This window comes from Octopus bimaculoides, chromosome 21, assembly GCF_046866305.1.
Source record: "Octopus bimaculoides isolate indiv1 chromosome 21, ASM4686630v1, whole genome shotgun sequence".
Lineage (NCBI taxonomy): Eukaryota > Metazoa > Mollusca > Cephalopoda > Octopoda > Octopodidae > Octopus > Octopus bimaculoides.
In genome coordinates this window covers 38,438,209-38,465,708 of record NC_142948.1, presented here as the reverse complement: position 1 = coordinate 38,465,708, position 27,500 = coordinate 38,438,209, and the positions used below count along the sequence as shown (strand labels likewise).

The following is a 27,500-nucleotide window of genomic DNA, read 5'->3' as shown; positions in this document are numbered from 1 at the left end:
TATTCATGAGACTGTGACATTCAGCTTAGTCTCTTTCTCTCTCTCTCTTTCACCCATTGCATTTGTTTCCATATTTTTTTCCTCGTCTCACTCCCATTCTCTCTCCTTATATTTCTCTCCCTTTCTATTTCGTCCTCCAATTTATTTTTTTGTTTATTCTTTCTCTTTTCTCTTTCTCTCTATTTACATATTTTCTTTCCTTTTCCCCTCTTTCCTTTTTTTTCCTGCTTTTTCTTCTTCCCTTTTCTCACTCTTTCTTTCTCTCTTCTCTTCCAGCCTTCACATGTCTTTTTCTTCCTCATTTTTTTCCCTGGAAATCAGTCTTTTCACCTTCTTTCTCTCTCTTTCACTTCATCTCTCTCTCTCTCAAACTCTCTCTCTCAAACTCTCTTTCTGTTATTTCCTTTTACCTTTTCATCTTTTCTTCTTTATACCCCACTCCGTCTCTTTCCCTTTTCTCTTACCTGCCAATTTCTCTGACCCTCATTTTCCCCTATTTCCGTCTCATTTCCTTTTTTTCTCGTCTCACGCTCTCTTCTTTCTTCCTTCCTTCCCTTCTTTTCTTCCTTCCTTCCTTTCTTTCCTTCTGTCTGTTCTCTCTCTATTCTCTCTCTCTCTCTCTCTCTCTCTCTCTCTATCTTTCTATCTATCTCCATTTTTTGACATCATTACAGCGCAAACACAATATCTTTCTTCCTTTCTTCATCTTCTCTCTCAAACTTCGCTCTTCCTTTTCTTTTCTAGACTTATCATTTTATTCTTCCTTATCTCTCTTTCTCCTTATCTTATTTCTCTACACTCTTCCCCTCTCTCCTTCCTGTCTCCCTCTCTCTCTCTTTCAATCATTTTTTTCTTTTTATCCTTTCCCCTTTTCTTTCTTATATATATATTTATCCTCCTTTTCTTTCACCCATTCTCTTCCTCCATTTCTTTCTTCACTATCTCCTTCATTCTTTTTTTCTCTCGCTGTCTCTTTCCCTTTATTTTTCTTCTTTACTCTCTATATATGTCTCTTTCTATCTCTGTTTTTTTATTTTCCCTATCGCCGTCTTTTCCCTTATTTCTCCCACTCTTTCTTCCCTATTTTTTTTCCCAACTTTCACTTTACTTTCTGTCTTCCAAAGAAAACACACACACACACACACACACACACACAAACATACACTCAAACACACGCGCACGCATTTACACGTATACGCACAAGCGCACCACATGATCGCACACAAACGTATTTACACATACACGTAGTACCATGCACCGTCAAATTGACATGTGCGCATGCACAAGAGATACACACATACACGGTTGCTCATTCATACATGTACATTGACTCATAGGCATATACATTGTTATCCACACACACACATAAACGCAATGTTCACACACACACACACACATGCATGCACACATGCTTACCGGCAGCATACGCCATGATACCACACACACACACACACATGATACCGCCTTGCTCAATCACACGCACAAACACATTCATTCACATTTATAGTGACACACCGACTCACCCACATTCATAGATCATAAATACACACACTAACATCTACACATACACACACACACAGAAAACAGTACGGTCTTACACACACGTGCACTCACACAGACATATAAAAAAAACGCGCACAGACATATATTCATACGCGCGCATACATATATACATACATGCATACATGCAGATACACGCAGTTGGCATAAATGCATGTACACATACACACAGGGACATATTCAGACACCTACGAGCATACGGCTTAGATTACACATATTCACACACAGACACTAGGCATGAATACATGTGTATGTGTACGTATGTTTGTGTGTGTCTATATATATATATATATATACATTCATACATATGTATACACACACACACATATATATAAAAACGCATACATAGTTGACATAAATACACACCCATATATACTCGTGAACTCAAGCACACGCACACGTTTGCTAGCATACGGTTTAGCTTAAACACATATATTAATCCATATACACGCACATACAGGTACATACATGCGCACATAACAGGTATACACACACACAAACATATACACACACGCACACATATAGACACGACGGCTGGCATACGGCTTAACATACATAAACATGCACGCGAGACCTCTTCGCATACGCACACATTCACACACATATTGATTTACCAACACACACACACACACACTGACACAGAAAGACAAGCACGCACGCGCACACACACACTGATTCAGTGACACATCAGCATGCACTCATTATTACATCAATGCAAACACACACACACACACTGAGAATCCAGCTGTATAAGACACACACAGTAACACACATACATCAGTGTAATACACACACACACACACACACACACACACGAAGAAGCTAGCTACACAGCATAGTCACATCAGTGTACACATACACAACTACACACATATAAAACACAGCAGATCCGCATACACATACAACAAAAAAATACACACAACACACTGACAGATGAACGAAGAAGCCGCGCACACACATACACACACACACACACAGATACATTCACATTGTAGGACTAGACACATACACATATTTATATCACTGTGATATGCTCCCACACACACACATACGCGCGTACACACGCACACGTAACAAACACACAACAGTGAGAAAGAGAGAGAGAGGAAGTGTATGATAGATAGATAGATAGATAAGTAAAGAGGGAGTAATAGTATGATAGAGAGGAAGTGATAGCTAGATAGGGAGTGAGTGATAGCTAGATAGGGAGTGAGTGATAGCTAGGAAGCGTGATAGAGAGATAGAAAGAAGACATCTGTCTATCTATCTATCTAAATATATATATTCTTATATATATAACGAGAAAGAGGGAGAGAGAGAGAGAGAAAACTAGACAGAGAGAGAGAGAGTGAAAAATAGAAAGTGTGAGAGACCGTGTGAAAGATAAAGAGAGCAACCACAGCAGCAGCAGCAGCAGTACATACACAGACACACAGACGCACGCACACACATACACACGCAGTGATACGCACCCACATACACACACACATATACACGCAATCACTCATACATCCGCTGATGTATACACAGTGTATTTCTCTCTAGCGCACAAGTACACACACACACATACATACACACACACACTCACACTCTTTCTCTCTCTCTTCCATACACGTACGCACATACGCGCACGCATACATACGCGCGTACACACGGTCTCTCTCTCACACACACACACACATATACACGTACACTTACGCGCGCGCCATACACACACTCGCACAAATATACACACGATCTTTCTCTCACACACGCACATATACACACATAAACATGCACACACGTTCATAGTGTCTTTCTCTCCCATACACGCACAACCGGTTACATACACGCACACACACACACACACACATATATACATACATAATCTTTCTCCCATGCACACATACACAACGTATGCACGCACACACACATACTCACCCATATTAACTCTCTCTGTATCTCTCTCTCTCACTCTCACATACACACAAATACACACTCACACGCACACAAGCAGGCACAGGTGCGCGCACGCATACACGCACCTAGAAGCACACACCCATATTAACTCTCTCTCTCTCTCCCTTGCTCACTCTTACACGCACGCACATACACACACAAAAGCATCCACTCACATACACATACAAAGAACCGAGCACACGCAGATATATTAGCTCTCTCTCTGTCTTTCTTCCTTTTCTCTCTCTTACTCTCTGTCTTTCTCCCACTTCCTCTTTCTGTCTTTCTCCCTCTTCCTCTTTCTGTCTTTTTCCCCTCTTCCTCTTTCTGTTTTTCTCCTTCTTACTCTCTCCGTTTTTCTCCCTCTCTTTCTCTTACACGCACGCACAAACACGCACTCACACACACACACATATACACACACACACTCAGCTAACTCACACGCACACCAGCAGGCAGAGTCGCGCGCATACACACACACACACACACACACACGCGTACACACAGAGAAAAGCGCACGCATCCACACCCACATCAATTCGACGCAGACGGTGGCATCGGCGTCGGCATCGTCGGCGGCGGCGGGGACCGAGGCTGGCGCACGGCACACACAGAGTGTAGAAAAATAAACAAACACAGAGTGTGTGAAAAATGGCGTCGGATGTGGTTGAACAGTACTTCGACGGTGTTTTCGTTGACCAAAAGACATCGCTGGACGAAGTGGACGCATCGAAAGTGATTGAAATTATCAGGGATTCAGAGATCCCGTTGAAATACTTCCACAAGGAGATATTTTCTGGACACGCTTCCTTGTCGTGTGGAGATCGTTTCGAAAGGACTTCTGAACAGTCGCTCAAGTATCGTCTGGTAAGTCATCGTCGTTTTATGTTGTTCCTTATTCAAACAACCCTTCAACCCCACCCCCACACCCATCCACAACCTAATTCCCACCCTTATCTACCCTTTTCATTCAATCATCATCATCATTGAAGTCGTCATCATCGTAATCATTGCTCTCATCGTCGTCAGCACCAGCATCGTCGTGGTCGGCGGCACCACCATCACCATCACCACCACCACCACCACCATCGTCGTCGTTCTCGTCCCCGTGGTCGTCATGGTTGGTGTTATGATAATCGTGGAAATACTTGGTGATTATCGTCGTCATTATTGTTATTATTGTCATCTTGAATCATTAACCTCGTCCTTCTCTTCGTCGTCGTCGTCGTCGTCGTCGTCGCAGTCGGCATTGTCATCGTTACCACGATCATCGTCAATCACATATCAACGTCCTCACCACCACCACCACCACCACCACCACCACCACCACTAACATCGCCACCACCAACATCATCATAATCATCATCCTCATCGTTGTCATTTTCGTCCTGGTGGTGGTGGTGGTGGTGGTGGTGGTAGCGGTGGCGAGGAAGACCGTCGTCGTGGTCTTCGTGGTTGTTATAAACATCATTATCGTCATCACCATCACCCTCATCTATTACACCACCACCACCATTATCGTCATCATCATCATCACCATCGCCGTAGACGTCTTCGAGGTCATCGTCGTTTATTATCATCAAAGTTGTCGCCGGCATTACCGTAGGTGTCCATCACATCGTCACCACCACCACCACCACCACCGCTACAACCCATCATCGTCACAATCACTCCGTCCTCATCTTTACTATCATCAACACTGCTACCACCACCGCAACTACGAACATCATCATCACCATCACCACTATCATCATCATCATCTCAACCACCAGCATCATCGTTGTCCCCGCTCACACCACCATCACCATCACCATCACCATCACCATCATTTCATCAATTGACGTAAACATCACTATCACCACCACCACCACTACCGTCTCCTCCGCCGACCATACAATAACAACCCCAATTCTCAGTCAATACAGGAACCTCTGGTCCCACCACCACCACCACCACCACCACCATCATTGTTATCACCATTGCTGTCACAATCATCATTGTCTCCACCACCATCACCACCACAACCACTACAACTGCTGCTGCTGCTACTACTACTACTACTACTACTACTACTACTACTACTACTACTACTACTTCGGCATCTTGTGCTCCTTTTTTTTCTCAAAAATATTTTCTGGGTGTAACTCAAAGAATTTTTTATTGTTATTACCACCACCACCATCACCACCACCTGTATAATAATGATGATGATGATGATGGTGGTGGGGCTCATCATCATCACCATCATCATCATCATCAGTATCATCATCGTCATATTGCCTGAGTAGTGGCGGTGGCAGTGACGAAGTTTGTGACGGCAAATGGCATTGTGATGATGCTGCTGGCGGCAGTGCTGGTGGTGGTGGTGGTGGTGGTGGTGTTTGCAGTGATGGCGGTGATTAGCAGTCAGTTGATGAGTTCTTAGCAACCAGTAAACATTTCGACAACAACAACACTCCTGATACTTGCTGTTGTTGTTGTTGTTGCTGCTTTCGTTTGTACGCTTTCCTGTTTATTCTGTGCACGCTTTCTTTCTGTCTTCCTGGACACCACCACCGCCACCACCGCCGCCACCACCTTTATTACTGTTTCCAATGACACCATCATCATCATCACTACCACCACAACCATCATCATCATCATCACAATACTCGTTCAATAATTACTGGCATCGTTGTTATTATTATTATTATTATTGTCTTCATCCTTTCGGGGTTGATTAAATAAGTACCAGTTACGCACTGGTGTCGATGTAATCGACTTAATCCATTTGTCTGTCCTTGTTTGCCCCCTCTATGTTTAGCCCCTTGTGGGCAATAAAGAAATAATAATTATTATTATTGTCACAAGGTTGGCTTTTGCCTTTCGTCCATTCAGGGGGGGGGGTCGATCAAACAAGTACCAGTTGTGTACTGGGGTTGATGTAATCAATTTACCCATTCCTTTGAAATGACTGGCCTTGTGCCGAAATTTAAAAACATTTTTATTATTATCGCAAGGGTCGACTTTGCATTTCATCCTTTCAGGGTCAACAAAAAACAGTACCAGTTGATTACTGGGGTGGTCGGTGCAATCAATTAGCACCCCTTCTCCCAAACCTTTCAGGCCTTGTGCCATTTTTGGAAAGGATTATTATTATTACCATCCTGAGGTTGACTTTGCCATTCGTCCCTTCAGGGCTGATAAAAATAAAGTCCCAGGCAAATACTAGGATTGAATACTATTCACTTGCTCTGTCCCCCAAAATTGCTTTGTGTCAAAATTTGAAAGAATTATTATTATTATTATTATTCATCGTTTAACGTCTGCTTTCCATACTGGCATGGGTTGGACGGTTTGACTGGGGACTAGTGAACCAGAAGGCTGCACCAGTCTCCAATCTGATCTGGCAAGGTTTCTACAGCTGGATGCCCTTCCTAACGCCAACCACTCCGAGAGTGTAGTGGGTGCTTTTTATTATTATACCTCTGTATGCTATGCATATGTCCCCACTTTCCCAGTGTATACTTTTTTTTTTTATCATTTCATTATTATATGTAAACCCCCCACATACACTCTATGTCTGTCTCTGTATTGTCCCCCTCATCTTTCACCCTTGGGGCGAATAAATGAAATTATTATTATTATTATTATTATTATTATTATTATTATTATTATCGTTGTAATTAAGGTGGCAAGCTGGCAGAATCGTTAGCACGCTGGATGAAATACTTAGCGGTATTTCATCTGCCACTATGTTCTGAGTTCAAATTCCACCGAGGTCGACTTTGTCTTTCATTCTTTCGGGGTCGATAAATTAAGTGCCAGTTGAACACTGGGGTTGATGTAATTGACTTAATCCCTTTGTCTGTCCTTGTTTGTCCCCTCTTTATTTAGCCCCTTGTGGGCAATAAAGAAATAAGAATCGTTAGCACGCTGGGCGAAATGTTTAGCGGTATTTCATCTGTCCCCATGTTCTGAGTTCAAATTCCACCGAAGTCGACTTTGCCTTTCATTCTTTCAGGGTCGATGAAATAAGTACCAGTTATGCGCTGGTGTCGATATAATCAACTAGCCCCCTTCCCCCAAAATTTTCAAGGCCTTGCGCCTAGAATACAAATAATTATTATTATGCTCTCTCTCTCTGATGCCCTGTGGCTAATAAAAGAAATTATTATTATCAGCATTTCCCCTGGTTTTACATTCTGGGTCCAAATGCCGCATAAATTGATATATAGTTTTTCATCCCGTTTGCAGTCGATAAAATAAGGTACCAGCTAAGTCCTAGATATTGCTGGCCCTGTGTCAAAATTTAAAACTGTAATTATCTCGATTGTTTATACCGAGTTCATATATTATGGAGGCCTCAACTCCGCTTTTCATTTGGCCCCAGGGATTGGGATCAATGAAGTAAGTACCTGCCAAATATTTGGTTTAGATAGAAACAAATATTTTCTCCCTTCGAAACAATCTACAGTTTTATATAGCTTTTAGTCACTGGACAGAGGCTCTTTCAGGACACGGCCTTTAAGGGACATGGCCTTTAGTCAATCATTTATTGAGTGGCTATGTGATTTTGGAGTAAAGGGATGTTACTTGACACCTGTTTATAGCACTGTGTGTATGGGTATCAATTGGTTTCAATGCAGAACATTCCATACAAATCCTCTCTGTCAGTCACCATATTTTCTCTGCACATCTTGCTGGGCACTGATACCCTTAAGTTTTTAATACCTGACAGCTGACAGCCCATCTTTCCAACAATAACTTTGGCTCCATTAGTAATTAAAGACTGGTGAAATATTCTATTTTCAAAAGACTTTCAACCTGGAAACTACAGATTACTTCCAGAAATCTCCAGTCTGTCAGTGCTACAAGGGAAAGAGATTGCCCTTTCAAGATAAACTCGACTGGCATGGTAGAACCATTAGATGGACCTACCAAGATGTATGCTGGGTCATGGAACTGTCCTGCATGCACTCACTCGTTCAGTGTTGGACTGTTGCTAATTTGTGGGGTTATGTTGAACAGCTGTTGTTGTGTGTAGGACAGATCCAGCTGTCAGCCCAGTCCATCACGTGGATCACCTCATTACCTCCCTTTGACTGGGAATGGCAGGCAGTTTTCCTCTGGGTCCATGGCAAAAAAAGACATTGTAGGGTGAAGATTTAAAAAGGACCAAAAAGTATTGTTTTCCCCTTTGGCCTTGACTTCATCAAGTTCCAGTTGGTGAAGGAGGTGAAGATGGACAAATGAATTCTACCCTTCAGTGAATTTGCTGTAAAGTTGTTGAGAGTGGTAAGAATGACCTAGGCGAATGGGTTAACTCTCAGGGCACACCTGTAGGCCCGGGAACACAGATGGGAGAGGGCACTCACTCTTGATTGTTAGGATAATCCTGGATTTGTAGGGTTCCATGAGTGACCCTAGACTGCTGCCATTTTGATGGGATGTCTAATTTGATAGCTTTTTGTGCATTTCTTTGCCATGCTTGCCTCTGTTTGTCTTTTCACAATGAATTCTATGCAAAACCCTGGCACTTTTGCACTTGGCATGTTCTTTCATCTTTCAATATTGTGGTAAACGAAGTCTGTGAGCAAGCAGAACTGTTAGCATGCTGAGAAAAATGTTTAGTGGTGTTTCACTTGGCTTTGTGTTCTGAGTTCAAATCCCACCGAGGTCAACTTTGCCTTTCATCCTTTCAGGGCTGATAAAATAAGTACCAGTTGAACACTGGGGTTGATCTAATTGCCTTACACCCTCCTCCAAAATTGCTGGCGTTGTGCCAAAATTTGAAACCAATATTGTAATAAATGAAAAAAAGAAAGTTTTATTTGACTTCTTCAAGTCTAATTTGTAAAGGAAAGGAAGAATGGAGAGAAAAGGGGTTTTGCTCCAGAGGACTTGTGAAAAGGTGGGTGACCGAGAAAAAGGGTCCAGGTGAATGGAACTACTCTAAGCATGCACTTGTTGATTGGAGAGCAACAATTAGGTGAGGGCTTGTGCCGTTGGTGGCCAGGGTGATCCTGGATCTGTGGGGTTTCTTGGTTGGCCCTATCTGGAGGCTTTTGTATCAGAAAGACTGCATCATCCTTAGACCTGTAAGATCTTGTCGGACTGTCCAACCCATGCTGGTATGGAGCTTGGATGTTAAATGTTGATAGTGATGATGATGAAGTTCTCAAAGAAATCGAAGTCAAATATATCTGTTAATTATTTTTAGGTATCTTACAGATTGTGAGCCCCCTAATCTCTAACTTGTTTAGCTTAGGGCCTTAATCCAGCTTTGAGTTGCACCTGATCACAATTAAAATCTGATATACCTTGTGGTTAATTCATGGTCTTTTTAATTGCTGCTCAGTGAATCTTATTGTATATCTTGATCCCTCAGAGTTAAACCTACAAAATCTGCTACATGTTGTAGGTCTACACTGGCCCTTCAGAGTTGACCTACAAAATCCCCTACATGTTGCTGGTTTCCTTTGGTCCCTCAGAGATAACCCACAAAATCTGCTACATATTGTAGGTCTACACTGGTCCCTCAGAGTTAACCTACAAAGTCCCTTACATGTTGCTGGCTTCCTTTGGTCCCTCAGAGTTAACCCACAAAATCAGTTACATGCTGTAGGTTTACCTTGGTCCCTCAAAGTTAACCCATAAAATCAAATGTAAATAATGTACATAATTCCTCATCTCTTAAATATAGAACTGCAAGATATACTATGCCTAAAACTAAAAGAGGAGATGGTCACTATTGGAATACTTCTGATCATAGGCCTGATGGATTAAGGCTCACCTGGGGTTAAACAAAGACAAAGGGTCTCTCACTCCGAGATGATTCTACTGGGTTTGTCTGTTCTTTGACAGGTTTTGCTGTTTTTTTGTCCTGTAGGGTGTCCAGCGAAACCCATCTTCCTTATCAAACAGGATTGGTAAGGATGCTGGTTTAGATGCCAACAGTCTGACCATGCAACAGGTCAAGGCTGGGTTGCATGTTACTAGTAACATTAAGAGTGACGGGACATAAATACACTCACACACACATACACACAAACACACACACACGCACACATATATATGTTGTCCCACTTGAAAATCAGAGTTATGTTGCTCCACTTTAAAATTTCATGTGTGTGTGTGTGTGTGTGTGTGTGTGTGAGAGAGAGAGAGAGAGAGAGAGTATGTGTGTATTTCACACCACTTCAAAAGCATGATAAAGAAACCATTAGAAAAAATTATCATCATCGTCATCATCATCATCATCATCATTTTGCTGTTGTTGACGTCCACATGTCTTTGTAAAAAAAAAATGCCTTGTGATATTTCTTCCAACTCTTAACATTCAGAGTTCAAATCCTGCACGGTCAAGCTTGCCTTTCATACTTTTGAGGAGTGATAAAATAAAGTACCGGTCAAGTACTCTGTGTGTGGTGGGGAGGGTTGATGTTATTGACTAATTCCTTCTTACAAATATTAGGTCTTGAGCCCCAATTAGAAACAATTATTATAATTATTATCAAGCAGTGACCTGAACAATAATAATAATAATAATAATAATAATAAACATCGAAAATTACCTTAGGAATGAGAACCCAGGTTCAAAATTTCCCCCAAGACACCTGATGAAGGTTGGAGGGTATATCAGCTGAAACGTGTTAACAACAAACAAGATGAGGACAAGTACGAAATATACTGACTACACAATACATGCTGCAGCCCTGGGATGTTAATTTCTTTACTGAAAGACAACATTTCACTCTGCTGATTCTCTGAGAGTCACATTTGAAACACCACATCCATAGATCTATGCATGGCAATATTTTTTTCTCTGGGTGTCTTTCCATTTGCCATTTTCTGATCAGCCAGATGCAAATCAATTCTGTAAATGCTTCCCCCCAGCACAATATAGCAAGCGAGCTTGCTTGCAGATTAACAGATAGAACAGTGTAAAGGGCTCTTATATCTATGCTGTGCAATAGATATGGATTATGGGTATCGGAACCATGAGATTTGAATTCAATAACTGGATTAAACATCGAGGATCTACGTATGATAGGGTTTTTATTTGCACATGCACACACATGCACACACAGACATACAGGCATACACACATACATACATATAATCACACACATCAATACACACACACACACACAATGACATACATACCTACATACTACCCACATACATAAAACATTCACCATTCATTTCAGTGTGTTGAATCGTTAATCCCCACACATTTTTTATTTTCTCCATTATTTTTTCATTCTTTCTCCATTTTTTTTCTCGTGACCCTTTCTGTCAAAGAACATTTGCTCAAAACATCAAAACCTTTTCCATTCTTCCTGAATATCAAACTAATACACCTGCTTGTTGTTCCCTCACCTGTCCTTGTCTTTTGCTTTCTGTAAATTTGAACTATATATATATATATATATATATATATATATATATATATATATACAGTAGAACCTCGCAGTATGAGGGCCTCATTGTATGAGTAATTTGCTGCATGAGCCAAGACTCATGCAAATTTTTGTCTTGAAGTACGAGTATGAGCATTCTCTCGTTTATAATTCTCATTTTACTTGTGTCTAAGGCCACAGCCGTAAGGTCGAAACGTGTAAACGAATAAGAGAATAGAAGAGTATATATAATTGTGTGTGTGTGTGTGTGTGTGTGTTGTGTGTGTCTGTAACCTGTTTAGTAGATAGATAAACGGGTAATTGAGCTGTTTCTCTATTGATGGTAAAAACTGATAACAACTTAATTGATTTTCAAATCTTATTGAATTCTCATCAGAGGTGTCTCTATCAATTTGACCAATCCTGTACGTACACACACATACACATGCACACACACTTGTATAGATATATAACCATTTAAAAGAAGAAAAGAAAACGGAGATAAGGAAGTTAATGGTTGTTTATTATTAACAAATTGGTCATCTTCCTTATCTTCATTTTCTTTTTCTTCCTTTAAATGGATATAAACTATGCTTTATTGTTTTAAAGGAATTTCATTCCCCAATAATACTAGGAATCGGCCCAGTATTTCCTTGGATGAAACTATCCCTTCATCACAAGGTTAACATATACTCTAATTAAATTTTTATATATATATATATATATATATATATAAATTTTTATATATATATATATATATATATATATATATATATATATATATATATATATATGGGAGAATTTACGAAAAAAATAACAGGCGAAGACAGGTGGTGTAAACAACAAATGGATGTATTAGTTTAACGCTCGGGAATAGAGAAAGTCTTTAACATTTCGAGCCTTCGCTCTTCAACTGAAAGGAAGACAGAAAGAAATAAGGAGAGAAACAAGGAGAAAAAAATATAAATGTAGTGGTCAGCAATCTATCACATATATATATATACATATCAGTTGTGGCGTGCAAGAGAGACGATTGCGCTGGTATGGACATGTGGTGAGAATGGAGGAGGATAGCTGCGTGAAAAAGTGCCACACCCTAACAGTTGAGGGAACCCGTGGAAGAGGTAGGCCCAGGAAGACCTGGGCTGAGGTGGTGAGGCAAGACCTTCGTACATTGGGCCTCACCGAGGCGATGACTACGGACCGAGACCTTTGGAAATGGGCTGTGCGTGAGAAGACCCGGCAAGCCAAGTAAGATCGTTGCCAGTGCCCCTGGACTGGTTCTTGTGTGGGTGGCACATGAGATGCACCATTTTGAGCGTGGCCATTGCCAGTACCGCCTGACTGGCTCCTGTAGGATTTTCGAGCGAGATCGTTGCCAGTGCCCCTGGACTGGCTTGTGCGGGTGGCACATAAAAGACACCATTTCGAGCGTGGCCGTTTTCGTGCGGGTGACACGTAAAAGCACCCACTACACTCTCTGAGTGGTTGGCGTTAGGAAGGGCATCCAGCTGTAGAAACTCTGCCAAATCGGACTGGAGCCTGGTGTTGCCATCCGGTTTCACCAGTCCTCAGTCAAATCGTCCAACCCATGCTAGCATGGAAAGCGGACGTTAAACGATGATGATGATGATGATGATGATGATGATATACATTTACATATATATATTATATACTATTTATTTACATATACACACTGTATATATATATGTATATGTGTGTTTATATATAATACATATTTATAAGTCTAAGGTGAGGTGGGGAGTGAAGTTAGGGTATTTCCAGAAAAGCACTCAACCTGAATACGGGGCTATCAACACTGTCAGGTTCCCTTGCCAAAGCTGGAATTCCAAGTTTCATGACAAGTAGGCTTAGCGAAGAATAAATAATCCAAATGAAAAACATCGTTAATGATTCGTTACAATTGTTTCTGTACCAACTCTATTTGCAACGCTAGTTTACACAAAAACTCAAAATGGAAGTCTATGTAACGTTTGCAGTTTTTGACATTAGAGGGGCACTTCATCAGATTTGCATCAAAGGTGTAACTGTCAGAACCATAAAGAATTGCTACAGAAACGATTGTAACAAATCATTAGCAATGTGTTAAAGAACTTTCTTTGTTGTCTTCTTCTTTTCATTCGGTGTATGTGTATACACACACACACACACACGCACACACATAAATTGTTGCTATTTGGTCAAATCTATATTTTTCAATATTCATTTTTACTTGCAATAGCCAGTTCTTTTGGTCAAACTGTCGTATCTCCAACTCCTTCAGATGCCAAGGTATCAAAAAATTGTCAAAGTGTAGTAGAATGGTTTTGCTATGGAATGGTGAAATTATTTTTTTGTTTTCTGAAAAAGCAACATTTTGGACTTATGACACTTTTGCATAATAGGTGTGTGTGTGTATAGTTGTAAATGTGTGCTTGCACATGTATGTATTAATATGTTTGTATATGTGTGTGTGTATATATATATATATAGATATAAATATACACGTGTATGTGTGTATATGTATGTGTATGTATTGTGTGTACTTTTAAATATGACGATGCATACTCACATAAGTATATATGTGTATATGTATGTCTACATGTATGCATGCGTGTATGTGTATATATATGTGTGTATGCTTGTAAATGCGTGGGCGTATGTGTATGTAAATGTGTGTGTATTATGTATGCTTTTAAGTATGGGCGGGGGTGTACTCACTTAAGTATATATGTGCATGTATGTATACGTTTATATATGTATGCATGTATATACATGTAAATGCATGGGTGTATGTCTTCATATAAGCATATACTTTATGTGCATGTGTGTTGTGTGTACTTTTAAATATGAGGGTGTGTAGACACTTGAGTATATATTTGTGGATGAATGGGTATCTGTGTGTATGCTAGTAAGTGCATGGGTGTGTGTGTATGTGTGTGTGTGCATGTGTATGTGTGTGTGTGTGTCTATAAGTAATATATTTATAGAGCAAAACCATCAACTGGAGGGTTTCACTAAGATATCTGGAATCACAAACAACATGGAAACGTCTCCCATTTAAGGCTTCCAGCTTCCTGCCAGCCTCCTCACAACAACACTGCACATGCTGTTAGCATCCTCTAGACACTCATTCCGACTTTTCTTTCCTAAAAACACACACACACACACACGTGCACTCACACACACACACGCTCACACATACACACCCATTATAAACATTTAGTCATATGCCTCTCATCTCCATCATATCACCGACCATCCGGCCTCTTTTCCCATCTCCTTCTCTGTTTGTCTGTCGCTCTCTCTCTCTCTGCTTCCATCTCTTTTCTTCATTATCTATCTGTCTATCTATCTATCTATCTCTTTATCTCTCTGATAATATGTTTATGTATCTCTATCTATTTAACTATCTATCTGTCTATCTAACTACATTCATCTATTCATCTCACTCTCTCTCTCTCTCTCTCTCTCTCTCTCTCTCTCTCTATATATATATATATATATATATATATATATATATATATATATATATGTGTGTGTATATATCAATCTATTTATATATTTATTTATTGATTTATATATCTATTTGTCTGTCTATTTTTCTGTCTGTCTATCAGTCTATCTGTCTGTCTGTCCCTCTCTGCTTCCAGCCTTGTTTATCATTATCTATCCATCTATCCATCTATCTCTCTATCTATCTATCTATCTATCTATCTATCTATCTATCTATCTATCTATCTAACTATCTTTCTGTCTATCTCTCTATCTATCCATCCACCCATCCAGCCATCCATTCATTCATCCATCCATCCATCTATCTATCTATCCATCTGTGTGCATATCTGTCTTTCCATCTGTCTGTCTGTCTGTCTATCTGCCTGAGGTTTCACCTTTGACCCCTGCCTACTTTTGCCTCAACAACACATCATTCCTTGCTCAGTCCTGCAGTCTTTCAAAACATCCCCTTCTCAATCTAGCCATGTCCAGCCAACCAACTGGGGGGGGGGGGGGGGTCGCTGGACTTATTACCATCCTTTACCCAACCCAAACTCTCTTCCGCCTCCATCTCCTCTTCTTCTTCTTCTTAGTCCCCCTCCTCCGTCATTCCAAACTCCCACCTCTACCTCTGCCACATGCCACCATCACAAAAACCACCACCACCACCACCACCACAATCTCCACCAACATCACCACTATCATCAGTACCAGCATCACCACAATCATCACCATCACCACAACCTCCATCACCATCAACATCAACATCACTATTGCCACCACCAACACCGCCTCACCACCACCACCACCACCACCACAAATCATAATCTCTCACTCAGTCCAACAGATTTTTTGTTAGTTTCAATGGAGAATATTTAATTTAAGGAGTTCGAGCAACAGGACAGATGGCTGAGTATACTGCAGACATGTGAATATAGTCAGTATGTGATGGCAGAAAGAATGCGTATGTCAGTGTGTGATGGCTTATGTGTGTGTGTGTGTTAGTGACTGTGTGTGTGTGTGTGTGTGTGTGTGCACACATGGCCATGTGGTAAGAAGATTGCTTCCCAAAACTACATGGTTCCAAGTTCAGTCCCACTGCATGGCACTTTGGGCAAGTGTCTTCTACTGTGGCCTCGGGCCAACCAAAGGCTTGTGAGGGGGATTTGGTAGACAGAAACTGAAAGAAACCTGTTGCATACATACATATATACATGTGTGTGTGTGTATGTGTGTGTGTGTGTCCACCACTGCTTGATAACTGGTGTTGGTTTGTTTATGTCCCTCTAACCTAGTGGTCCGACAAAAGTGATCAATGTAATATACACCAGGCTTAAAAAATAAAAGGTATCAGGGTTGACTCATTTGACTGAAATTCCCCAGGCTGGTGCCCCAGCATGGCCACAATCTCATGACAAACAAATAAACGCTAAAAGATAAATGATATATAAAAATAGGAATAATAGGAATGTAAGTTTATATTTACATATCTATGTAATACGTATGCATTTATAGGCATACATACACATACACAGATATACATGCATACATATATATATGTATGTATACATATATACATATGCATACATATATACATATATATATATATATATATATATATATATATATATATATATATATATATATATATATACATAGACACATGCACATATATATATATATATATATATGTACTTATATATATATGTATATATAGACATACACATATATATATATGTATACATATATATATATATACACAGATGCACACACACACATACATACATATACATAGACATATACACATTCATATACACACACACATATATATATACATATATACATATATACATACACACATATAAGCACATACATATCTATATCCGTCCATACTTACACGCGCACACGCATACACATGGAGAGATAATACAAACAAAATTAATTTCATCTCTTCCCCCTCTCCTCAATCCCTTACGTAATTGCTGAAAAGGAAATGTTTGCTTATTTATATACTTTTTTACTTGTTCATTTATGGATTTCTTTCTTTCTTTATTGATTGATTTTTTTTTTCTTTAATTTTGGAATTTTTGCCAGATTTTTTTCCCTCTCTTCTTTTGAATACTTCGATCTATTAGAAACACATAACATTGTATTTCATTTGGTGATGGTGGTGGTGTGGATGATGATGACAGATGTCATCTTTGTTGCTGTCATCGTCATCATTGTCATCGCCATCATCATGATAATTCCAAATCCTTCGCCTCTCTCCTTCCCTTCCTTTCGTGATCTAGTGATCATGAGTGGAACAACCTAACACTTAGGCCACCCCACACCTTCACTGTCAACAGGTAAAAAGAGTAACGGGTAAAGACTCCCTTCGGTCATGACTGACCATGGGGTTGCACCTAGAAAGTTCCCCTCCAAGGTACAGGCCCCAGCAAGGTTGCTTGTGGAAGAGCAGCAGCCTCCCCTCGCCATCCCCACTGATGTTATCCAAGGGAAAGGCAAAGGGGCCAATACAGCTTGGCACTTGTGACATCACAACTCGTTTCTACAACTGAGTGAACTGGAGCAATGTAAAATAAAGTATCTTGCTCAAGAACACAACCCACAGCCCAGTCCAGGAATGGAACTCACAACCTCATGATTGTGAGCCAGACACTAATCACTGAACCGTGTGCCTTCACTATCAACAGATACCACCAAATAAACAGAGGAATGTTACCTGTGATTAACTGATGTCCTATCCAGGGGGAGTTTCATCTCTCATTATAGTGTCTCTGAGGTGGTACATTATGTTCTACAATACCTGAGTACGTCCAGGCTCTCAATAGGTATCATCTATCATCTGAGAATATTACCTGTGATTAATTGGTATCCTATCCAGGAGGACATTTATCTCTCATCATAGTGTTATGGTGGTGGGACCATGTATTCCACATTACCTCAGTACACCCTAACTGTAAACTGGTGCTATCAGGTCATCTGAGAATACCACCTGTAATTGACTGATGTCCTATCCAGGAGGAGAGGTAACTCTCATCACATTGTCACTGCAATGGCCCCTTTATATTCTGCATTATCTTAGTTCTCCATGATTCTCAATAAGGTACCAGCAAATTCTCCTGGAATGTTGTGGAGGCGCGTGGCTTAGTGGTTAGCATGTCAGCATCATGATCACAAGATTGTGGTTTCGATTCCTGGACCGGGCGACACGTTGTGTTCTTGTGCATAACACTTCATTTCACGTTGCTCCAGTCCACTCAGCTGGCAAAAATGAGTAACGTTGTGATGGACTGGCGTCCCGTCCAGCTGGGGAATACATACGCCATTGAAACCGGGAAACCGGGCCCATGAGCCTGGCTAGGCTTTAAAAGGGCACATTCATTTATTTATTTTAAATCCTCCTGGAATGTTACCTGTGATAGACTGTCATCTTAAGGAGAATTTTGATGATGACAATGATGATGTCAATGATGATGATGATAACAAAGGTGATGATGATTATGATAATGATGATGATGAATGATGAAGATGACAGCGATGACAAACAGAATTACAAACACCCATTTCTGTTGGTTTAACCAATTGTTTTTATCCAAATCAGTCCTGTTTCCCCTTTTAAATCTTGGTCATTCTGACACTAACATATTTTAACCTTCAGGTTTTCATAACCTGCCATCTTAAGTCTTCTCCTGGTGTCTTCTTTACCGGTCACTCTGTCAGTCCATCCATTTATCTGTCACGGACGTCGACTAAACTGGACTCAAAGTATCTTATGCTGCTTCTTGTCTCATTTTTTTTTTGTCTGTTTTACTTTTAGTTTTTTTTTTTTCAAATTTTCTTTGAGGCTGTCTGAATAACTTGTGTTGCTGTACCTGGTCTTAAGGTCTTAACCAATCAACCTGTAGATATTTATACAATGCGTGTTCATGTAGTGTGTGTGTGTGTGTGTTTGTATGATATGTATGTATAAGTGGGTGTGTATGCATGCAGGTTTGTATGTGGATGTATATGTTGTATATTGATACATACATTCTCATGTCTTACACACTCATCAACCAAACACAATCTGTTCAAAGATGCACGCCTATATACACATTTACATGCAGTCATTGCATGCACACACAGTCATTACACTCGTATTAACACACACACACACACACATATATATACGTATGTGTAATGAGTGGCAAATATATGCATACACACACATATATATGTATGCATGTGCGTATATATATATATATATATATATACACACATATACACACACATACATACACACTTACATACATACATACATACATACATATACATATACATGTATATATACATACACTAACGATTCTACGCTCTCATATCTTCTCTTTCCATCCATGAATTGTCTCAAACACACATTATCCGTCACCTTCCACTTTTTTCTTTCGCTGTCTCTTTCTTCTTAACCCTCACCCTCTCTCCCTCTCTCCCCATTCTGTCTCTCCACCTCTCTCTCTCTCTCTCTCTCTCTCTCTCTCTCTCTCTCTCTCTCACACTTTATCCTCAATATTTTTCTATCTCTCCATATATCTGCCTTTCTCTTTCTCACTCCCACCTTTTCCCACGTTTCTCTTTTTCTCTTTGACCTTCTTATTCTCTCTCTCTCTCTCTCTCTCTCTCTCTCTCTCTCTCTCTCTCTCTCTCTCTCTCTCTCTCTGTCTCCTTCTCTCTCACATTTTCTCCGCATTTCTCTCCCACACTCTATTCTCCATCCTACCACTTCTCTTTCTTTCTCCACATATGTCTCTCTCTCTCTCTTTCCCCCTCTCTCACCGCATCTCTCTATCATTCTTGCTTCCTCACTTCCCCCTCTCTCTTCCCCCACCCTCACCCTACCCCCTCCTCGCCACTCCGCTCCACCCCCTTGCTGTGTTACAAAAATCTCCTCCAGCATCCTGTTGGACAAATGAACAAACGAGATGGAAAGATGGGTGGATGGAGGGGTCCAAGGAAGCTGGGAAGGAGGCTGCAGCATGGAAGAATGGACGGATGTATAAAGGTGGGGTCCTTTAGATAGCAGTTATGATGGCGGTGGTGGTGGTGGTGGTGATGGTGGTAGTTATGGTGGTGGTGATGGTGGTGGTGAAGATGATAGTAATATCTGGTGGTAGTGGTGATGGTGGTGGTGGTGGTGGTGGTGGTAACGATCGTAGTGGTAGTAGTGATGATGGTGATGGTGGCCATGGTGGTGGTGGTGATGGTAGTGGTGTTATGTGATGGTGGTAGTGGTGGCAGTGGCGGTGGCTGTGATGGTGGTGGTAGTAGTGGTGATAAAGATGATGGTGATGATGATGCTGAAGGTGACGAGGAATGGTTTGTGGGTTCCTGTATGAAGCATATGTGTGTATCTGCGTATACATGTGTGTATGAGAGCATGTGCATATGAACGTGTATGTATGTGTGTATGTGTGTGTTTGAGAAGGAATCAGTATGTGTGACTGTGAGTTTTGTACGCTTGTGTGTACGCATATGTGTGTAAATGTATATGTGTATATGTATGTGTGTATAACTGTGTGTTGCTCTGTGTATGTTTCAGTGTATATATGTGTTTTTTTGTGTGGGTGTCTATATGGATCAATATATGTGTCTATGTGTGTTAGCAAGTGTGTATGTGTGTGTGTGTGTGTGTATGTGCGTGTGAGCATGTATATGCATGATGTGTATGTTTGTAGATGTATGAGTATGTATGTGTATATATGTATGTATGTGTATATATATATGTGTGTGTGTGTATATGTAAACAAGCATTAATCGGTCGGAAGCGCCAACAAAAATACTGTTTGTTTTTCTTTCTTCATCTGTAATGAAGGAAAATGGTTTCTTTCTGCAAACGTACACACACACACACAAGTTTCTCACATGTACACATACATATATACACACACACATACATACATATATATATATATATATATATATATATATATACATACATACAAATACAGATATGTGTATGTGTATATATACATACATATGTATATGTGTGTATATATATATATATATATATATATAGAGAGAGAGAGAGAGAGAGAGAGAGATCACATTGACTGCTCCACATAGAGAGAGAGAGACAGAAGACATAAAGTGAAAGAAAAAAAGAAAGAAAGAAAAGAAGAAAGATAGTAACGTTGTATGTTTGCATTGTAAAGAAGTCAAAAGAGAAGAATACTAGAGAGAGAGAGAGAGAGAGTGAAACAGTGAAATGCAATGAAAGAAGAGAGAGAGGAGTAAGATTGAAAAATGCAAGTGAGAGAGAGAGAGAGAGAGAAAAAGAAAGAGATAGAGGCAGAGAGAGAGAGAGAGAGAGATTGATTGAGAGAGAGAAGGAAAGAGAAATTAAAGGCAGTGGCCCTTGAAAGATGTGACAGAAGATAGTGGGGAGTGTGGGTGGGTGGGTGGAAGGGGGATGGGAGGGGTGGAACGTAGCACAAAAATAATATTGCAACCAGAAGAGCTTTGACTGCAATGTGAAGGTGCAGCCGAGATCAATACAAGGACTGCCACCCACACCCACATACCCACTACCCTTCCACCCCCAACCTCCTTCTCCTCTTTCTCTCCCTCTCTCTCTCTGTCTTGACATCCTTTGCCATCCACTGCTCCCAGTTTTGTTGACATTGCTATAGCAATGATTATGATGATGGTGGTGGTGGTGGTGATGATGATGATGAGAATAATGTGGAGGATGATGCTGATGATGATGGCAATGGTAGTGATGATGATGATGACTACATTGAAAATGATGATGTCGATGAAGATGATGGTGACAGTGGTGGTGACGATGATGATGATGATGTGGATGGTCATCTTGATAATGAAGATGATGCTGGTGATGACAACAACAATGAAGGTGGTAGCTGGGGCACTGGTTGCCATCGTCACCACCATCATCATCATCATCATCATCATCATCACCATCATTCTCCTCCACTTCCTCCTGTTCCTCCTCTTCATCACCATCATCATCATCTTCATCATCATCATCATAAGAATGATGGTGGTTGTGGTGGCAGTGGTGATGACGACGATGATCACAATGATGGTGATGATGATGATGATGATGGTGGTGAGGTGTGTGATGATGATGATGATGTTGAATGACTGTGGTGATGGAGATGATACTAATAAATATTGATGATGATTATGGTTGTGATGACAATAATGATAATAACGATGACGATGTTGACAAGCAGGAAATGGCTGTTCTTTTTTTATCCTTTCACTGCCAAAATCGATCCATGGATCATGAATCATTGGATTCCCTCCCCCCACATGACCACCCTGACTGTTGCTATCCATCAATGGGTGACAACCTCCACCATTTCACCCTTCTTCTTCTCCTTGTTGACCTGTAGACAAGACCAGGTCAGGCCCAACTCCAATATGGGACTTGAACTCAAAGTTGGACTTGAACTCAAAAGCTGGACTGAACACTCACTTGAGGACAAGAAAACACTCTTCACTTTTACAGGGCTTCCACTGTTTACAACTGCAGATTATTCTGTCCTATTTATTTGTGATTCCTGTTTACAGCTAGATAGACTGAGCCATTTCAGATTTATCCCTTTCGTTTGTTGCCCTATTTTTAATGAACCACCTTATGAAATACTGGGTAACCATTACAGGAAGCTACCTGTACTTGTTCCACTATCATAGTTCAGCCTCTCAATATTTGGCATAAATTCACCTCACCCCCCCTCACAAATACTCCCCCCTCATCGCTTAGGTCGATGAGAGCTTTTCCGTTTCTTGTTCCCTGCTCTTTTCTTATCTCATAAGTTACTTGTGGCTTTGCTAGTGTTGATGACAAGGGGGGGGGGGGAGCACCCAATAATACGCTTTAAAGTGGTTGGCATTTGGAAGGGTGTCGAACTGTAGGAGCCACACCAGAAGCAGAAGTTGTGGGGGGGGGGCTGGCACAGTTCCGCGGCTCAAAGGACACTGTCAGACTGTCTAACCCATGCCAGCTTGGTAAACGGACGTCAAATGATGACGACGATGATGATGATGATGATGATGATGGTAATGATGATGATGATGATGATGATCATGATGAAGGTGATGATGATGATGATGATGATGATGATGAGTTTGATGATGACGATGGTGGTGGTGATGGTGATGATGAGCATCTTGATGATGATGATGAGGATATTGAGGAGGATATTGAGGATGATGAGGATGATGATTTTTGATACTGTTGAAGACGATGAGGATAATGTTTGATGACAGTAATAATGATAGTCTCAGTGATGAGGATGATGATGATAATGACTGCCTTATATATTTCAATTAATTAACAATGTAATCCAAGATGTTGGATGATATTTAGCAAAATATCTGTTTTTCACAGAGAAGTTTATCTCATTAACTTACTTTGTAATTGTTTGTTTGTTTTTCTTGCTGTTGTGGTTGTTTTTGCTGTTGTTGTTGTTGCTGTTGTTTAGCCCCGGGTCATCCCTGATACAACAAGTGATCTAGGTATGATCAAATGCATTTATCGACCCCGAAAGTAAGAAAGGTAAAGTCAGCCTTGGTGGAATTTGAACTCAGAACGTAAAGACAGATGAAATACCACTAAGCATCTCGTCCAGCGTGCTAACCATTCTGCCATCTCCACCTCCTTATACACCTGTTATATTAACTCTTTCTCATACTCTCTCTCTACACCATGTAAAAGTGTGACTGGAAAAAACAACCAATCAACCAACATTTATATCGGCTATCATTACAGAGAGAGAAATAATTAAGTATTATTAATTACTTATATAATAGTTAATTAATTCTTTATTTTAATCATTGTATCTATTACAGAAAACAATTTCATAAGGGAAAAAAAGGGAAGATTTAAAATAAAATTTTTTTCTTGGTGATTCTGAATGGCCAAGTACATGTGTAAAATAAATGTATGTTGTGAATGGGGTGTACGGGTATGTGTGTGGGTATGTATGAGTGTATATATGTGTGCAGGTGTGAATGTAGGTATATATATGTATGTGTGTATATGGGTATACATGCATGTGTGTCGGGTTTTATACGCATGTATAGATGCATTTGTATGTGTGAGTGTATTTTTTTTAAATGTATGTATATGCGTATTAGTGTATGCAGTATCTGAGTATTTGTGTGTGTGTGTATGTGGGTGTACACATGTATGTGTGTATGTGTATATGCATGCATGTTTGACTGTGTGTGTCTGCATGTGTGTTTGTGTGCATGTACTGCAGTGTAACAGTGTGGACCTGCATAGTCTATGGGCAGGGATCAAAGATTCGATGGCTTTGCCATGGCTGGCAACTCTCTGACTGCAAAAGACTCTTGTATAGAACAGTAGTGACAATGTCTTGATGGTTCACCTGGTTCATGTTGTTGTTGTTTAACTTGTGAAGAAAAATAAAGAAGCTAATATCAAACTTTATATATATGTGTGTGCGTGTATATATATATATATATATATATATATATATACACATACATACATACATAATACACACATACACGTACATATGCATAAATTTTCAGGTGTCAGCTATATCTATCTATCTATCTATCTATCATATGTGTGTGTCTGTCTGTCTATTTATCTATCTATCTGTCTGTCTGTCTGTCTATCTATCTATCTATCTGTCTGTCTGTCTGTCTGTCTATCTATCTATCTGTCTGTCTGTCTGTCTATCTATCTATCTATCTATCTATCATATGTGTGTGTGTATACATAATAAATACACATATTGTTCAGCCGACATACACAGACGTGCGTGCACACACACACACGCACACACACACACATATCTACACACACAGACGCACACACACACACACACACATGCACACACACACACATACACACACACGCGCACACAGACACATACAGGCACACACACACACACGCACACACAGACACATACAGGCACACACACACCTTTAGCCATTCTGCTGCAGCAGACATTAAGACGGAATGGCTCTTTGTTTTTGCTTTTACTGCATTTTATTTCATCTTCTTTCCCTGCAGTTCCATGCTGTATGTTCTGCAGTGTGCTGCACAGATAACAGCACATTACACCACTGCTGATAGTAGACAGCATTGCTGTGGTTACACTCAACCTAAAGCATCTCCTTTATTCACTTTTTTTTCTTTTACCTTTCCGCCTTTATAGTTTCACCACCCCAGCCCCCCCACACCTTTCCTTTTCGTCTTCTTCCTTCTTATCCTTTGGTCCTCATCTTTCCATCTACCTATTTCATTGTTCTCTTCCCCCTCCTCCTCCTCCTCACTCCCACCATACACATGCACACATGCCACCTCTTCCTTCGACCCTTTCTGCTTCTTCACCCAATCTCCCCCTCTTCCTTTCTTGACTCCCCCTCTTCCTTCCTCTACCTTTTCTCTCCCTCTCTCTCTTCTCTTTCTCTGTCTTCTGCCATCCCCCTCCTCCTCCTCTGCCCTCACCCTCTCTTTATCTTTTAATCTTTCATTTTCTTTCTGTCTTTTTTTCCTTCATTTTTTTATGTCCTCCACTTTTTTATTTTCTTTATTTTTTTTGGGGGGGGGGAGTTATTTTATTTTGGTTTCTTTTTCTTTATTTTTTCTTTGCCCTCTTCCTCCCCTTTTCTCCTCTCTCTCTCTTCTCCCCCCCCCCCATTCCATCAGCTCTCTTTCTCTCTCTCTCTTTCTTCCTCTCCCTCCCCCTCCTCTCCCTCCCTTTATCCTTTAATCTTTCATCTTCTCTGTCTTTTTCTTCACTTTTAATGGCCCTTTTCTTTTTTTCATTTCATTTTATCTTTATTTCTTTCTATTTGTTTTTTCTCTTTTATCATACACCATCTCTCTCTCTTCCTCTTCCTTCTCCTCCCCTAATTTCCCTCTCTTTTTCCTTTCTCTTCTATTTTAACCCTTCTTTGTTCTCATCTCTTCTTCATTTTCTTTTATCTTATGTCATCTTCTTCATTATATTTGTTCTTGCTTTCCTTCTTTCTTTCTTTCTTTCTTTCTTGTCATTATTTTCTTCTTTTTTTTCTTCATTTTTTCTTTTCCAATCTTCTTCTGCAGATATGTGTATGTGAGTGTGTGTGTGTGTGTGTGACTGAGCGCGACTCCATGTGTATGAGAAAGTGTGTATGAGGAATTCTGTGTGTGTGTGTATGCATGTGTGAATGTGAGTGAGAGAATATATGTGACATAATGTGTGATAGAGTATGTGAGGACATGAGTGTGTGACAGAATGTGTGTGAGAATGTGTATGTGTATGTGAGGCAGAGTGTGTGTTTGTTTGTGTGTGTGGATACCTATAAATGTGTATAAGAGAACCTGTCTGATTGGTCAGTGTGTATGGAAGTCTGTGAGTGTATGTGGGTGTGTAAGAATGTGTGAGGTAGGGAGAATGCTTGTGAGAGTGTGTGTGTGTGTGCATGAGAATGTGTGTGTGTATGTGAGAGAGTGAGTGTTTGTGAATGTGTGTGTATGAGGGAGAGAGAGTGTGAATGTGAGTGCGAGGAAGCAAGAGCATGTGTGTGTGTGTGAGAGAAAGAGAGAGAGAGCGTGTGTGTGCGTGTGTGTTAGTATGCATCTGAATGCATATAAGAGTCTGTGTGAGCATGTGTGTGAAAGTCTGTGTGTGTGCGTGTGTGTGTGTGTGTGTGTCTGCGCTCACGTGAGTGTGTGTTTGAATGCGCATAAGACTGTATTCGTACGTTGTCACTCTATAACTCTTCTACTGCTACTACAACGGTCTCTGCTCTTCAAAAATTGCTGATTCTGTTATTATCTTCATCCCCGCCCAGACTCACCCATATGTATGTATAAATATGTAGGCATATGTAGATATATATATATATATATATATATAGTTGTGTGTGTGCGTATGTGTGTCTAATCTATCTATCTATCCCTCTGCTATACTCCTCCACACACGCATACATATATACGCATGTATATGTACGTGTGTGTGTGTGTATAATTCTATATGTATGTCATATATGTGTATATATATATATATATATATATATATATATATATACACGCACATACATATGTGCACATATATGTGTGTGTGTGTATGTATCTATATCTATATGTAT

The 27,500-nt window shown here is 40.3% G+C and overlaps 1 protein-coding gene across 1 annotated transcript in view; it reads left to right on the top strand.

The window, feature by feature from the left end:
• The first annotated feature begins 3,020 nt into the window (after positions 1-3,020).
• The window catches only part of LOC149131566 (uncharacterized), a 209,935-nt gene continuing 185,455 nt past the window's right edge, over positions 3,021-27,500 (top strand). The window contains exon 1 of the mRNA XM_089339179.1: positions 3,021-4,365. Coding sequence (XP_089195305.1) covers positions 4,150-4,365 — 216 coding nt within the window. The 5' untranslated portion in view covers positions 3,021-4,149. The remainder of the gene's footprint in view (positions 4,366-27,500) is intronic.